Here is a 17006-nt window from a genome sequence, read left to right as displayed (position 1 = left end):
ATGCTACAAATTAAGGATAAAATTTAGGAGTTATTCATACTCTATATATACTTAAACTACTACTAAAATAATAAATAATAGTTAAGTTTATTGAATTTTTAAAGTTTTTCTATAACAATGTAAGAAGGCACAGTTACTATTCCTATGTTATACATGACTTGCCAAGGGTCACAGAACATGTAAGTGCAGTGCTAAAATTCAAGCCCAGTCAATCTGGCTCAGACCTGTATACGTAACTACTAATAATATTGCCATGCTACCACATTTTGAGACTCACATGGTAAATTTAGATTCTAAGTAAACATTCTAAGATGATAAAAAAGTAAACTCATAAGTTTTAATGAGACTGATGGGGTAAGATCTAATATTTAAATATTTAAAACAAGTTTGTTGGGAGGGATTACAGATTAGGATTATCTATTTTGACAATTCCCACCCTAGAGGTGTATCCTGGAAAATGACAGGGAAAGAAAAAGAGAGGAACTAAAGGGATGTCACTGGAAATTCAAACATGTGAGAGAAATAGACTACACATCACTGATGTATACTATGGAACCAACCAATAGAGGGGAAAGATTGACTAGTAATGACTGTCAGAAATGATCCAAACTCCTCAATTTACTTTGCTGCTCAGGCCGGGCCTAAACTATCCTCCTGCTTCAGCCTCCCAAGTAACTAGAACTAGAGGTATGTGCCATCACACCTTGCTAATTAAAAAAAATCGTTTTTTCTGTTTTTGAGAGATGGGGTCTCACTGTCACCCCAGCTGGAGTGTAGTGGCACAATCTTAGCTCACTGTAGCCTCCAACTCCTGGGCTCAAGCAAGCCTCCTGCCTCAGCCTCTCAAGTAGTTGGGGCCACAGGTGTGTGCCACCATGCCCAGATTGCATTCACTTTTAAGTATCATGTCTAATAAGTTATCTTTTATTTTACTAAAAAGTAAAAAATCTCTCCTCCAAAGGGCAGTGGAAGCAACAAATATCCTATACTGGATCAAATTCCAATCAACCACAAAGAAATAAAAATGACAGGAATCTTTAGAAGCTGAAACTACTGAAGCCATTCCAGAAAAATGAGGAGGAGAAACTCCTCCCTAATTTATTGTATGAAACCAGTATTACACTGATACCAAAATCAGGCAAGGACACAACAAACAAAGAAAACTACAGACTTATTTCCCTGATGAATATAGATGTTAAAATCCTTAATTAAATACTAGCAAACTGAATTCAACAACATAACAAAAAAATTATCCATCACAACCAAGTGGGTTTTATTCCAGGGATGCAAGGATGGTTCAATATTCATAAATCAATAAACATGATATACCACAAAAACAGAAGCAAAAATAAAAACCATATAATCAACTCAATAGACACAAAAAAGGCATTTGACAAAATCCAACAACTCTTCATGATAAAACCCCTCAACAAACTGGGCAATGAAAGAACATATCTCAAAATAATAAGGGCCATATACAACAAGCCCACTGCCAACATCATACTTAACTGGGAAAAGTTGAAAACACTTCCCCTTGCCAGGTATGGTAGATCACACCTGTAATCCTAGCAACTTAGGAGGCCGAGGCGAGAGGATTGCTTGAGCCCATGGGTTTGAGACCAGCCTGGGTAACATCGCGAAACTGCATCTCTACATAAATTAAAACTAGTTGTGTATGGTGGTGCAAGCCTGTGGTTCCAGCTATTTAGAAGCTGAGGCAAAAGGATTGTCTGAGCCCAGCATGTTGAGGCTGTGGTGGCTGCGAGCGTGCCAAGGCACTCCAGCCTGGACGACAGAGTGAGACTCTTAGTCAAAGAAATAAAAAAAAATTTAAAAAAAGAGAAAACATTCCCCCTCAGAACAGGAACAAGACAGGGAAGTCTACTCTCACCACTCTTAATCAATATCATACTGGAAGTACTAGCAAAAACCATCCAGCAAGAGAAAGAAATAAAGTGTATCTAAAGTGGCAAGGAGGAAGTCAAACTATCTCTCTTGGTAAATGACATGATTGTATATCTAGAATATCCTAAAGATTCCTCCAAGAAGCTTCTAAACCTGATAAATGACTTCAGTAAAGTCTTAGGATCAAAATCAATGTACAAAGCTTGCTAGTGTTCCTATATACCAACAACACTCAAACTGAGAATCAAATCAAGAACTTAATCCCATACACACACACACAGACACACACAGACAGACACATACACACACACACACACACACACACACACACACACAATACCTAAGGATATACCTAAGTAAGGAAGTGAAAGATCTCTACAAAGAGAACTACAAAACACTGATGAAAGAAATTGTAGATGACACAAACAAATGGAAAAACATCCCATGTTCATGGGGATTGGAAGAATCAATATTGTTAAAACGACCATATTGCCCAAAGCACCTATAGATTCAATGTAATCCCAATCAGGATACCAATTTCATTCTTCACAGAAAAAGTAAAAAAAAAATCTTAAAGTTTACAAGGAACCAAAAAAGAGTCCAAGTAGTCAAAGTAAGTCTAAGCAAAAAAAACCCTAAAAACAATTGCATAGGCATCTCACGGCCTGACTTCAAATTATACTCTAAGGTTATAGTAACTAAAATAGCACGGCACTGGTACAGGGATAGATTGACCAATGGTACAGAATAGAGAACCTAGATATAAAACCACATTCCTACAAACAACTGATCTTTGATAAAGTTCACAAAAATAAACATTGGGGAAAAGACACCCTATTCAATAAATGGTACTGGAAAAATTGGCTAGTCATTATGAGAAGAATAAACTGGACCCCTATCTCTCACCATATACAAAAATTAACTCAAGATGGATCAACTACGACCTGAAACTATAAAAATCCTAGAAGAAAACCTAGATAACACCCCTGTGGACATTGGGTTAGGCAAAGAATTCATGACAAAGACCCCAAAAGCAACTGCAACAAAAACTAAAATAGATAAGTAGGATTTAATTAAACTAAAACGATTCTGCACAGCAAAATAAATAATCAACAGAGTGAACAGAAATGGGAGAAATCATTTGTGAATTATACCTCAGACAAAGGGCTAATATACAGAATCTACAAGGAACTCAAACAACTCAACATGAATAAACAAACCCCATCAAAAGGTGGGCAAAGGACATGAATAGACACTTCTTAAAAGAAGAAACACAAGCTGCCCAAATGTATTTAAAAAATGCTAAACATCACTAATCATCAGAAAAGTGCAAATTAAAAACACAATGAGATTATCACCTCACACCAGTCAGAATGGCTATTATTAGAAAGCCAAAGCACAACAGACGGCATTGTTGTGGAGAAAATGGAATGTTTATCCCCTGTTGGTGGGACTGTAAACTAGTTCAACCTCTGTGGAAAACTTATAGATATTTCTCAGAGAACTAAACAGTGAATTATCATTTGACCCAGCAATCCCACTACAAGAGATCTACCCAAAGGAAAATAAATCAATATATTCAAAAAAGATACTTACATTTGTATGCTTATTGCAGCACTATTAACAATAGCAAAATCATGGAACCATCCTAAATGCCTACCAACAACTGACTGGATAAAGAAAAACACACACACACACACACACACACACACACACACCATGGACTACTACACAGCCATAAAACAAAGAATGAAATCATGTCCTTTGCAGCAACATGAATGGAGCTAGAGATCATCATCATAAGTGACCTGACTCAGAAACAGAAAACCAAACACTGCATGTTCTCAGATGTGGGAATGAAATGGTCACAAACATGGAAAAAAGCACTGGGGACACTAATAAGGAGGGAGGTAGGGAGGAAGGTAACGACTCAGAAATTACCTATGCAGTATAATGCTTAATGTTCCCGTATCTTGGAAATGGGCCATCTGAGACCCAATCCCCATCACTATACAATATGTCCATGTAATGAACAAGCATGTGCACCTCCAAATCTAACATACAGATGGGGGGGCAAAAAGACCCTGAAGCATTTATTCAAAGAACTATAACAGGGCATGAAACATGGGTTTACCAGTATGATCCAGAAGGTAAAGCATAATCAAAGCAATGGTTACCCAGAGGTATAAGTTGTCCAGTCAAAGCAAAAGCAGACTGGTCAAAGCAAAGGTTATGGCAACAGTTTTTTGGGGATGGTCAAGGCATTTTGCTTGTTGGTTTTCTGGAAGGTCAAAGAATGATAACATGTGGTTATGATGAATGCTTTGAAGCGGTTAACCAAAGCTTTAGCAGAAAAACGCCCAGAAAAGCTTTGCCAGAGAGTCCTTTACCACAACAATGTTCCTGCTCATTCCTCTCATCAAACCAGGGCAATTTTGTAAGAGTTTCCATGGGAAATCTTTAGACATCCATCTTACAGTCCTTATTTGGCTCCCTCTGACTTCTTTTTGTTTCCTAATCTTAAAAAATCTGTAAAAGCAACTCTTTTTTAGCTAATAATGTAAAAAAAGATGACATTGACATGTTAAATTTCCAGAGCTCTCAGTTCTTTAGGGATGGATTTTAGGGTATCATCACTTACAAAAGTGTCTTGAAACTTGAGGGAGCTTATGATGGAAAATAAGGTTTATATTTTTAAATTTTTATCTTTAAATTTCATTTTTTAATGAACTTTTGAAGTGCCCTCAAGTGGCAGGCTTCATTTGATTTTTTTTTAAAGTATATTTCTAAAACACAGACAATTATATCCCATTATAGTTTAAATCATTTTCATTTTGGAGGTCCTAGGAAAAATAAAGTGGTGCCTAAACAAATATACTTTTCTTTTCAAATGACCCTGATCCTTTCTCCCTCTCCTCTCAGAATGTGAGCTCCGTAAGGGTAGGATTTTTTTGTCTTTCCCCCCATTTAATACTATATCCCTAATGCCTAGAAGCACAGATTGGGCATTCGATAAACATGTGATGAATAAATAAGTGAACAGTAGGGGAAAACACCCTCTGTTATTAATACTAGGAATATCTTTGAGACATAGTAGCAGACATTTAATATTTCTGAAAAGATACCACACTGTGTACTTTTCAATAATAATTTCTCTAATGCAGTAAACTAAGTTAAAATTAAATGAAACAGGTTCAGGATAACTTCCATATCTTCTGTCATACAGACTAATGTTTTTTGGGGGGCCCACATATTTACCCAAATAATAAAACAAAGATGAAAACCATATTTAAATATATCTCCCCTGAAAAACATTTCTAGGGAACATCTGTCTGTTTTCTTTAACATTCAACAGACGGGAATGTCACCACTCTTGTTATACAAATAAAAGTAAATGGTTAAGTTAAAACAAATAAATATTTATATACCTATTAAAGAGAACAAAGTTATTTGATTAAAATTTAGAAAATAAATGTTAGGACTCTAAAGTAATTTTATTTCCATTTTGTTCTTTTAAAAAAAATTTTATTTTAAAGATGTGGGGCACAATTCAGGATTAGGTACATAAGTGGCCATCATATAGGGGAAATTTGGGCCTCCCACTGGTCCTTTCTTCACCTGGTTTAGAATCAGGTACGCTTACTGAACTTACGTGCCTGCCCTCCATTTAGTTCTTACCTTCACATGAACAGCCCTGTCTTATCAAACCCACCATCAAAGAGGTACACTGATGACATTTGGTAGGAGTAGTAAAAGATTTTACAAAAAACTGGTGAGTCTTGCGCTGTAAAACAAATTGACAGAAAGCATACACATTGATTATTTAAAGGATTTCCATAATGTGAGTCTTAAACATTTAGACTGTTTTTTAAATAGGAGTAGAATGAATTATTTCAATTTCTCATCATATCATCTTATTGTTCACGCTCTTTTTATTAGGCAATATTGAGATGGACTGAGCTAAAAGAATATTGGCAGTTAAATAATTGTTCTTGAATGTTATTAGAAAACTATATAAAGTAAACTGTAGCTTTTTTTTGCTCACATATCTTGGCTTCTTTATTTTTACAAATTCTCCAAATTATTCTTAAGTTAACGGTTAAGTGAAATTTTGCATTTTTAAACTTATACAAATGTAAGATTTTAATATGGTTTCTACCTTCTTAGGAAGAACCAAGAGGAATTTAAAATTCTTGTTTCTACTGTAAAGCATGCATTTCATTTTCTGGGACCAAGGACAAATGATATGCTTCACAAATCAGTTTCCTCCCATGGAAGGAGGAAGCAGTATACTTGAGCAGATAACAATGCACACACATTATTTCAGAGACAGCCTGAAATTTCTCATTGAAAACACAGTAGTTAAAGTCCTCTAAGTCTTATCTGATGGATATGGTGGTGAGCCACTGTAGATTTTATCACTTTGGAATATTCCTTTCTTCTCCAAATTAACTCTTGGCATGTTTTAACAATAAATAAATTATATAACTTTTATTCTGCTGTGCAAACTTAGGAGAAATTACTTACTTAACTTCTCTGTGTCTCACTTTCCTCATCTCTTAAGTAAGATCAACAACAACAATATCTACTTCATGGGATGGTTAAATGCCTAGCACATAGTAAGCACTCAAAAATATTTATTTTTTTATAAAAACAAATTTTGCTAATCATTTCTATTTTATATGTGTGATTGATTTAAACTAGAAAGAACTCTATTCCATATTCTAATAAAATGTGAATACTGAAGAAAAACAGTTAGGAAGCAGTATTTATTTCAGTTGAGACTAACATGATATGAACAAAAAACTAAAGGAAATATCTGAAGTTTTAAAATTTAAGTTAAAAATAAATTTTGTTCTCCTTGACTGAGATATATAATTTACACAAACCAAAATAAGTTTAAAAATCATGAGGAAAAAATGTAGATTATCTTTTTACCAGCTACATTTTACCTGTCTTTCCCCTATTTCCAACTCCCTGCTACCATAAAAAATGCAGATATTAACATCTTCATCATGTTGCCTAATGGATCTGAATAGAAGTTTTTCTGAAGGAATGAGATTGCTAGGTTGGTCATATGGTTCACTTCACACTGCCCGGGATCTCTCCAGAATGGTTCTGCCTGTTTATATTTCCACTGTCTGTGTGTGAAGACACCAGTTTCTATACATCCTTGATGTCACCTTAATTTTGCTGTACCTACTTTACTTAATTTTCAGTATAAAGTGGTAATAATTAAAACATTAACTTTATTTTTAAAATTTCTTCAATTATTAATGAAGTTGGCAGTTCTTCACACACTTGTTGACCATTAGAATATCCTCTTCTGGGAATTACTTATTCATATCATTTGACAATTTTTCAATAAAATTTCCAATCTTTTTCATGTAGAGCTATAGGAGTTTCTTATGTATTTTAGAAATAAATCTTTTACTAATAGTAAACATTGCAAATATCTTCCACTATTTGCCACCATTTGTTAACAATGCTTTCACAGTACAAACATATTTAATTTTGATATAGTAAAGTCCATCAATGTTTTCGCCTTATTTGACTTGAGATCATATTTTTTTTCCCAGTTACAAAGAAATTCACCTAAATTTTCTCCTAAGTATGTGTTTTTAATTTTTCAAATTAAATCAATACATGCACATAGTTCAAAAAGTAAAATGGTATTATAATGCTTACAACAAAAACAGAAGTACCCCTTTGCCCCAAGTCCTTTTTAGAGGCAATTTCTTTTAACTCTTTTAGTTACTCCCTTCCTTCTACATCTAGGAGATGTTCACAGAAACATCTCCACAATTCTGGGGAAGAAAATCTTTCCTTCTCCTCCCTTAATTTTCCCAATATTGTTACAGTATAGTTTTGGGTTAAAATTTGTATTTATTGTTTAAGCTATTACAACCCTGGAATTATTAACTAATTAGTCAAGAGGTACAACAACGTTGTTTTCTTTCTTATATAACCTTTCAATTTAAAAAAAATTAATATTGTGTCCTTCCTCCCTTTTACTTTTCTGTATCTCTATCACTAAATGTTCTCACACTCTCCAAAAGAATGGTAAAATGCCCTTAAATCTTTTTAGCACAGGCCAAACACATCCGGAAGAAAGTCTTTTAGCCCCTCCACCCCTTTTAATCGACCTAAACACGTCATTATCAAAGTCTTTTGTTTTTCTGCTCCAGTCTTTCTCTTAACCATTCTGTGTAAGAGTCCCTGTTCTAAGTATCTCATATCTTTCTCTTTCTTGGTCTCCTCTTCTATTTTGATACAACTAATTATTTCAATAATTTCCTTAGAAAGTAGTTCTTGGGTGATACATTTTTTGAGGTCTTACATTTCTGAAGTTGCTTTTATTTTTCCCTCAAACTTGATTGAACATTTAACAGGGAATCAAAAATTCTAGCTTGAAATCTTTTTTTTTTTTTTTTTGGTGGCAGAAGAATATTTTATTTTTTATTTTAAAGATGTGGTGTACAATTCAGGGTTAGGTATACAAATGTTCATTATGCAGGTACCCTTGCTGATGAGGTATGCACTGAAATCATTTTATTTCACAACTGTTAATTTTCATTTTGTTGTTGGTAAGTATGACATTTTTATTACTGAAAATTTGGATGTGATCTATCTTATCTCCATGACATGTGAAAAAGTTTCTCTGTATTTTGGTACCTTGAAAAATCACACAATGATGTGACTGGAGATGGGCATTTCTCATCCATTATGGTAGGCACTGGTGGAACCTTTCAATTTGGAAACATGTCTTTCAGTTACAGAAAAATGTCTTGTATTTGACAATATCCTTCCTTTTCTCTTTTCCATTTTCCCTTTCAGAAACTTCTGGTTGTTGGATATTAATTTATCATGTTGCCTCTTCTAATTTCTGCCTGACATTTTATAATATTGTCTAAGAGATTTTTCTCAAATTTATCTCCATACTGATCTACTAAATTTGAAAAATGCTTATCATATTTTTTAATTTTCAAAAGACTTCTTGTTCTCTGCATATTCCTTTTTTATTTCCTTATGCTTCTTGGATCGTCTATTTTTCCTTCAAGGAAACATTTTCCTGTTCTGATCTTTTTATTTTGTTAGATGATCTCCTAAAATGTCTGCTAATTCTTAGGAATTTTAACATTTTTAAGAGTGAGGCAGCAAAAAAAGCTAAATGGTTTGTGTATGTGTGTACATATATTTACATGTGTGAGTAAATGTATGGTATGCTTGTTAAGAAAGGACCTAACCATCTCATTAGGCATCCCTAAATTCCATTATCTATAGGTTTTTTCTGGGTTAGTTTTCTCAGAGAATCTACGGATATCTTCCAAGGACAAGCGCCAGTAAGCAGGGAAAAGGCATTTGGGGCCTCACCATTCAGTTTGTAGACGTTTGCCAAATCTCACTATTTGTGGTTTGACATTTCTCTTTCTTGCCAATCACTGAGCCTTGGTGTCCCTAAATTTGTCATTTAACTATTTCACAAAATTAACATACTGCTGAGCCAGGATAGTCATCTGGTTTTGAGAGTTGGTCTAGTAATGCTTTAGTTGGACTTTGAATCAATTCTCCAATTTACTCTAGACCCGTACTTCACTCTTGCCTCAAGATATCTTACCACTTTGGTTATCTGAAGCTTGTTCCCTAGTATATTGCTCAGGAAGGGCAATGGGAACATTTCTTGAGTTCTTGCATGTTCTTAATAATTTTCTTAGCTTTTATCTTGATAGGACACTTATTATACTTAAAATCTCAAATCCTTAAAAATCTTTGACATCATTTCCTTGAGTATCTTAAACATTCTGTCTTTTTTTTTTTTTTAAGCATACCACTAATATTGAAAAATCTCTTGACAATCTTCATTTTCTTTCCCCCTTAATTTACTTGTACTTCTTGCCCAAATGCCCAATGGTTTTCTTTTTACTTATAAACCAGTAGTTTGCAGTAATATATTTTCTTTTGACTGGGTTGATTTTCTCAGCTATGCTGTATGACCTTGTAATATGAGTTACTAATCTTTAGGGAAATTTCCTTGAATATAGTATTTTCCATTGTTTTGGTTTTCTTTTTCAGGGACTCCTGTTATACAAATGTTGGTTATTCTTTGCCAATCTTTCCTATCACGTTTTTTCCAAATCCTTTTTACTTCATTCCTCATTTCTTGATTTCCACCTCCTATTTGTCTTAAGTCATTATCTGCTAAGTTTATTTGCTCTAGAATACCCTATGGGTTAGTATATATTTCTGAAACTATAGTTAAATTAAATTTCTAATTCTTTCTCCTGAGTTCTTTCATTTCTCACTCAAATCTTCCTTTTTCACTTTTCTCACCGTTCCTCACTTCTGAGTTTCCTATTTCTAATTTTTGTTATTTCACAGTTTGTTATTTTCTTAATTTCTTTAAAAGTACTCATTGCAGTTTTCATTGATTTTTGTAGACATGGCTTTGCTAAGATATTTTGATTCTTAGTCTCTTTTTTCTTATAATAATTTTATATGAGATTTGACTATAATTCTTCCCTGGTGTCTATTTCTAAGTGAAATAACTTTTCCTGTACTTTTATGTAGGTGGCTTCCCTTTTCTGTTATTTTCATAAAATAGTAATTAAGAAAAGACTTCATATTTTGAGCTCTTCATTCTTCTTCTTATTTATGTGGACTTTTACTTCTCTTCCCTGTCCTGCCCAGTACTAGGTCACCATGCTTTGCTTTTTTCTCTTTTTCCTTTCCTGTCTCTATTCAGTGGAAAACATTTCCTTCTACAGATTTCAAAATCATATCTTTTATTAATCTTCTACTTATTCATTTCAATTTATCAACATCTATCCCTAAGCTGAATATCCTTATTATCAATACTTGTAAACATATTTATGTAATACTACAAATAGGCCAGGTACAGTGGCTCATGTCAGTAATCCCAGCACTTTGGAAGGTCAAGGTGGGAGGATTGCTTGAGCCCAGGAGTCCAAGACCAGCCTAGGCCATGTAGTGAGGCCTCAGCTCCACCAAAAAAAAAAAAAAAAGCCGGGCTCAGTCTCAGTGGCTCAGCCTGTAATCCCTGCATTTTGGGAGGCCGAGGCGAGTAGATTGCTTGAGCCCATGGTTTAGAGACCAGCCCGGACAACTTGGCCAGACCTCGTCGCTACAATAAAATAAAAAAAAATTAGCTGGGTGTAGAAGTGCATGCCTGTAGTTCTGGCTACTTGGAAGGCTGAGGTGGAAGGATCAGCGAAGCCCAGCAGGTCTACGCTGGGGTGGCCGTGAGCGTGCCACTGTACTCTAGCCTGGGTGACATAGTGAGACTCTGACTCAAAAAACAAAACAAAACAAAAAATTAGTGTCATGTGGTGGTACACACCTATAGTCCCGGCTATTTGAGAGACTGAGGTGAGAGACTGATCCCAGGAGGTTGAGGCTGTGGTGACCTGTGATTGTGCCACCGCACTCTAATCTGAGTGATATCTTGGTGACAGAGTAAGACCTTAACTCACCAAAAAAAGAAAAAACTATAAATATATAAGGGAATTGATATATTATGCCAGGCACCATTCTAAGTTCTTTATAATACTGTGCTTGTCTAAAACTCAAAACTATCCAATGAGACATGTACTATTATTATCCTCATTTTTGATGAAGAAATTGAAATAAATAAAGGTAAATAACTTGCTCAAGCTCCACTGAGCTACTATGTGATAGAGTTGGGATGCTAATTTAGAAAGTCTGGCTGGGAATTCACCATGTTAATAACTGCCTGTATACTTTCTACCTAAACAACATAAATGCATTAGCATGTTCACCTCAACTGATTCTTAGAATCACCTCCACTGTGTTTTTATTTCAATTCCGGACTGTCTTGAATATACATTTGCTTTTTCTTTGATTCTTGTATAATGAGGTCCTTGACCACAATAAAGTCTTTAAGACATCTATTCATCCTGTTTCCCAAATCTCTCATAGTGGCCTCTTGGCTGTTTATCTCTTATTGATGAAGAACTTCCCCTCAGAATATTTTCTTTTTTTTGAAAACAGGATTTATTGAGAGCATAGAAAAGCTCCCACAGTGGGAGGGGACTTGAGGGAATTGCCTAGAATATTTTCAAAGAGAAGTTTTGTTTTGTTTTATAGTAAACCTTCTAAATTCTTGTATACCTGAGAATGTTTTTAACTTGTTCTCATATTTAAGTGATAGCACAGTCAAGTTCAAATTTTTAGATTTAAAGCTCTTTTTCTTCAACACTTTGAAAATTATTTTCTAGTGGTGTTGAGAAGGCCAAAAACAATTTGATCTTTGTTTTTTTACACAAATGATCTGCTCTTTCTCTTTGGAAGTTTTTCAAATTTTCTCTTATTCTATGATACCCTTAAATTTTACTATAATGTAGCTGGTTTTTCTTATCTATTCACATTAGCACCTAATATTGTCTTCTAGTATGAGATTTTTTACCTTTCATTTTGGAAAATTTTAGTTCATTATTTCTTCAGGTAGTTCCATCTATTACTTTCTTTCTTTTTGAGAGTCCTACTATACAGATATTGACACTATTTTTGTCATGTATATCTTAACTTTCAGATTTTTCATCTTATCTTCCTTCCCGCTAACTTGTTTTTCTACTATAACCTTTCTGTTCATTCTACAAAGTCATCTATTGAGTTATTTCAGCAGTTACATCTAAGTATTTCCATTTTACTTTTCTTCCTTACTGCCTTATTTTTTAATTCTGGCTCATGTTATCAACACATTTCTTACCTTGTCTCTTTAAGGATATTACGTTTGTTTTAAATTCATGTTCTGTCTGGTCTCAACATTTTGCTTTACCTGGGCATTCAGTTTTTCTTTTATACCAGCTACACTTTTTGCATATTTTAGGAGTTGTTCAGGTCCACTGACCTCTCCCTCTTATTCTGTGGTCTATTCAAGGTTTATATTCTAGAGAAATAGATCATTTCAGTTTTCCAGTTTCTAGAAATTCTCTGTAGGCTTGAGACAAGCAACGCAATTTTCATGTCCTACTACATATAATAATTTATTCATCATATTCACGCCAAATAGAATGAAGGGAAAAAAAAGAACGCACTTGAATTTTTCACTAGACATTTCTTCCTCAGTTTGGTATAATACCCTCAATCTCAAATTCTTTTATAAGTGGTCTCAACTTAATGCTTTACTTAGGCGTACAGTTTTTAGAAGACTTACTAGAGTTCAAAACACTGAACTTAAGAAGATGAAAAAGAAAAAACTCTGTATACCCTTCATACTTTTCCCACTGGTAATTATACCCATTCATACAGAATTTATTTTCTTTCCAAGTTTTTATGTTTGTAACTTTGAAGAAATGTAAAAAAAAAAATCACAGCAAATACATAAAGCAGAAGAAATCCAATCTCATCTTTAAAAACACATTATGCTTATAATTTGGTTGAATACCTTAGGTGGAATGCCAGTTGAACCAGGACATCCCCTTTTTCTCAAGGTTGGTGTGTGAACTGGAAGTGGAGTAGAGTCTACAATCTGAACCCAGAAGCAAAAAAAGGAAATAAGTGTCATGAAGCATTTCAACTATTTCAAACATAACTAGAAAGAAACCAAAGTAAATAAAACCAAACAAAACACCAAAAAGGCAAAAAAAGTTCAGCTAGTCGATTTAAAAAATATTAGTAGTGCTAAAATTCTCATAGTAAGTATTTTCTGACTACAATATATACAAATGAAATATTTGTTCAATTAGTGAAAGTTATTTCAGTCTGAAAACTAGAAAATGAAAATGTCACAGAATGCAGCCTATATAAAAATGAGGATATTAATTTTCAGTCATCTTATTTTGCCATATTCATTCTAAGAAGTATCTGAAAAAGTTTTTAGCAGAATTTATAATAAAAATGTTAAGTGGGTTAACTACTCAACTTCCATATATAAAATATATAAAACATTATAGATCACAGCTCTGTGGATGTGAACATGTACAAAGATTATAGATACAGAGATTAGTGGCATTTTTGTACAGAAATTAACTTCCAAAGAATGAAGTTAGATTATCTAGTTTGACTGGAATTCAGAACTTAATACAAATTTAGTTACAAACCATATCCTTACTAGTTAGCTGTTAAAATATAGTCTTTTTAAATGGGGTACTATTGTAAAATTTTTTAAAAAAAATAAAAGTAACTAGTGATTTTAACAGATGATATTGTAGAGAAAAAGAGTCTACTTAATTAGCAAAGTATTTTTAAAAAGACACAAAGAATAACTTCCTTTTCAGATATTATATAAGAAAATAGGAGGAAAAAGGTAGTGCTCATAAAAACTTACAGAACATTTTAAAATATTAAGGGAAAAATGGATGGTCCCTTGTTGCCAATGTTACTATGTAACTTTCAAAAATATAACATTTTATATGCACTGCAGACTTAAAATTAAATTCTGTTGAATTTCTCAGTTTTCTTTCTGTGAGTTTAGTTCTAATTTAGATTTTATTTACTTTTAAACACCTTGAATAAATTTAAATTCAAGTTATAATTTAATGTTTGAAATGATAAATATAAAACATAAACTAGAGAAACACTGAAAATCTACATCAAAGTTAGCAAGCAATTGATATGAAACAAAACTGTCATTAGCACTCACATAGAGTCTGAAAGAAGTTTTTAGAATTAAAAAGGGTCAGGCAAGGGTGCTGGATGCAAGATCAACAGAGTTTGTAAAGACCAGCAATGCCTAATGAGAAAATATATTTTACAAGGATCTCATTCACTGTAGCAATAAAAAGTTTTAGGTATCTAAGAACACATCTAACAAGCAATATGGAGTACACAGAAAATAATGAAGCTTTACTGAAGGATGTGATTAATATGTATAGCATGCTCATAGATGGAAATACCCAGAATCATGAAGATGTCAATTTTCCTGAGAAAAATATATAAGTTCAATGAAATTACAATCGAAAGTTCCATGTGAGAACAAGCTGATTCTACAAGTAATATGAAAAACTAAAGGGTCAAGAGAAAAGGAAGAAGAATAAGGTGGGTGGGGGTGGCTCATCATACCAGATATCAGAAATGATTTTAGAGTTATAGTAGTTAAGACAATTTGGTGTCAGTGCAGGAATAACCAACAATGGAAGAGAACAGAGAACTTCCAAATAGACTAATGCACATAAAGCAGAAATAGCATTACAAATCAAATATAGGAGAGTCAGATGTTCATGGGGGAAAGAGAACAGAATCCCATTTCCCATTATAAATAACAAATTTCGGTTTAAGTTACTAAACACATAAAAGCAAAATTTGAATACTTTTAGAAGAAAATATGGAAGAAAATTTTTATAATCTCTGCATAAGGAAGAACTACTTTCAAAAGACATAAAAAAGCAGAAGCCATAAAGAAAAAGATTGATAATTCTGGCATTTTAAAATTAAAACTTTCACAAGACAAAATGATATCACACATAAAATTTAAAAATAAGCCACAGACCAGGAGAAAATATTTGCAATGCATATAGCTAGCAAAGAATTAATATCTAAAACATATAAAGAACACACAAAAAATACAATTAAATAGAACAATAAACAAAGGACATGAACGGGCAAATCATCAATGGTCTACGAACATATAAAAAGATGCTGAATAACATTAGAAAACAGAAATCTAAGTTAAAATAAAAAAGCTACTTCATATTCATTAAATTAGCAAAAGTTAATATCTGACAGCAGCATGGGTTGGTGAGGACATGGGGAAATGGAGAAGTCTCATACACTGCTGGGGGAGTGAAAATGGCTCCAACTACTGTGGAAAACAATTTGGCAAAATCTAGTGGAAACTGAAAATGCATAAATCATATAACCCAGTAATTCCACTATTAAGTATATACGCTAAACAAACTCTGTGTATTTGCAAAAGCAGATAGACATTAGGATGTTCACTTCAGTACTGATTATAATAACACAAAATTGGAAACAACCTAAATATTCACCCATAGGAGAATGGATAAACAGTTGTGGTATATCCATACAATGAAACATTATGCAGCAGTTACAGTGATCAAACTAAATGAACACATATCTGTATGAATCAACCTCAAACGCATACTTTTGAATGAAAAAGTTGCAGAAGGATACAGGTAACATTTGTAAATATTTTAAATATACGACAAGCATTACTATATGCCATTTATGGATACAAATGAAACAAACGGAACCAAGGAAGAGAAGATGCATGCCATCTTCAGGATATTCAGATATGTCTGGGAAAGAAGAGAGGAGAATGGTACAGGGAAGTATGTTTCATCTACTTCTGTACTATTTTCTCTCAACAAAAGTCTGAAAAAAACTAGAGTAAAATTTTCATATGTTAAATCTGTGGGTGACGGTTACATGGGTATTTCTATTATTTTCTATAGGCTTAAAATATTTTATCATTAAAATAAAAATGTGTAGACCCCAAATATCAAAACAATTATCAACTAAAAAACCAGAGGGTCTTATTAATTTAATCAGTTTGAGAGAGTCTATCACGGGGTTGGAAAAAAAACAGTCAGAGGTTGACTACAACTCACACTTCCTTCAGGCAGCTTTTCAGATTGGACTATCTAATTCTGTTGGAAGGCTAGACACAGCTCTGAGATTAAAAAATGAATGGCAAAGGAGTTCTGTCAGAACTATGGTGCTGAATGAAGAAACAGAATTGCATTTTGAGACAGAATGGTATGAATTGAGATATAACAGTCTTCTGATTTGTGGAAGAAATGATTTGTGTTGAAAAAATTGGTAAATTGGCTGTTTAAAACCATTGATTGGTATGAAGAATAAACATACTGCTTTTTGTACTATTAAAAGACATGATTTAGGTTGGGCATGATGGCTCAAGCCTGAAATCCCAGCACTTTGGGTAGTTGAGGCGAGAGGATTGCATAAGCCCACGGGTTCAAGATCAGCCTGGGCAACATAGTGAGTCCTTGTCTCTACACCAAATACAACTTAAAAAAATTAGTTGGACATGGTAGTGTGCGCCTGTAGTTCCAGCTACTTGGAAGGCTGAGGTGGAAGGATCGCCAGAGCCCAGCAGGTTGATGCTGGGGTGGCTGTGAGCGTGTCACTGCACTCCTGCT

The 17006-nt window shown here is 33.7% G+C and overlaps 1 protein-coding gene across 6 annotated transcripts in view; it reads right to left on the bottom strand.

The window, feature by feature from the left end:
- CDC42BPA (CDC42 binding protein kinase alpha) overlaps nt 1-17006 on the bottom strand; it is a 338092-nt gene that overhangs the window by 37931 nt on the left and 283155 nt on the right. For 5 of the 6 annotated variants that reach the window (XM_021718207.1, XM_008069336.2, XM_008069337.2 and 2 more), the window contains 2 exons: nt 13331-13414; nt 5584-5689 (listed from right to left, as the gene is read on the bottom strand). In XM_021718207.1, the coding sequence (XP_021573882.1) occupies nt 5584-5689; nt 13331-13414 (190 nt within the window). The remainder of the gene's footprint in view (nt 1-5583; nt 5690-13330; nt 13415-17006) is intronic. The other variant, XM_021718210.1, reaches the window with a different exon arrangement.

This window comes from Carlito syrichta, unplaced genomic scaffold (genome assembly GCF_000164805.1).
Source record: "Carlito syrichta isolate Samal-C Ts95f unplaced genomic scaffold, Tarsius_syrichta-2.0.1 Scaffold311939, whole genome shotgun sequence".
In the NCBI taxonomy this organism is placed as follows: Eukaryota; Metazoa; Chordata; class Mammalia; order Primates; family Tarsiidae; genus Carlito; species Carlito syrichta.
Note: the sequence above shows the minus strand (reverse complement) of the source record. Positions and strands in the feature narration are given on the sequence as shown.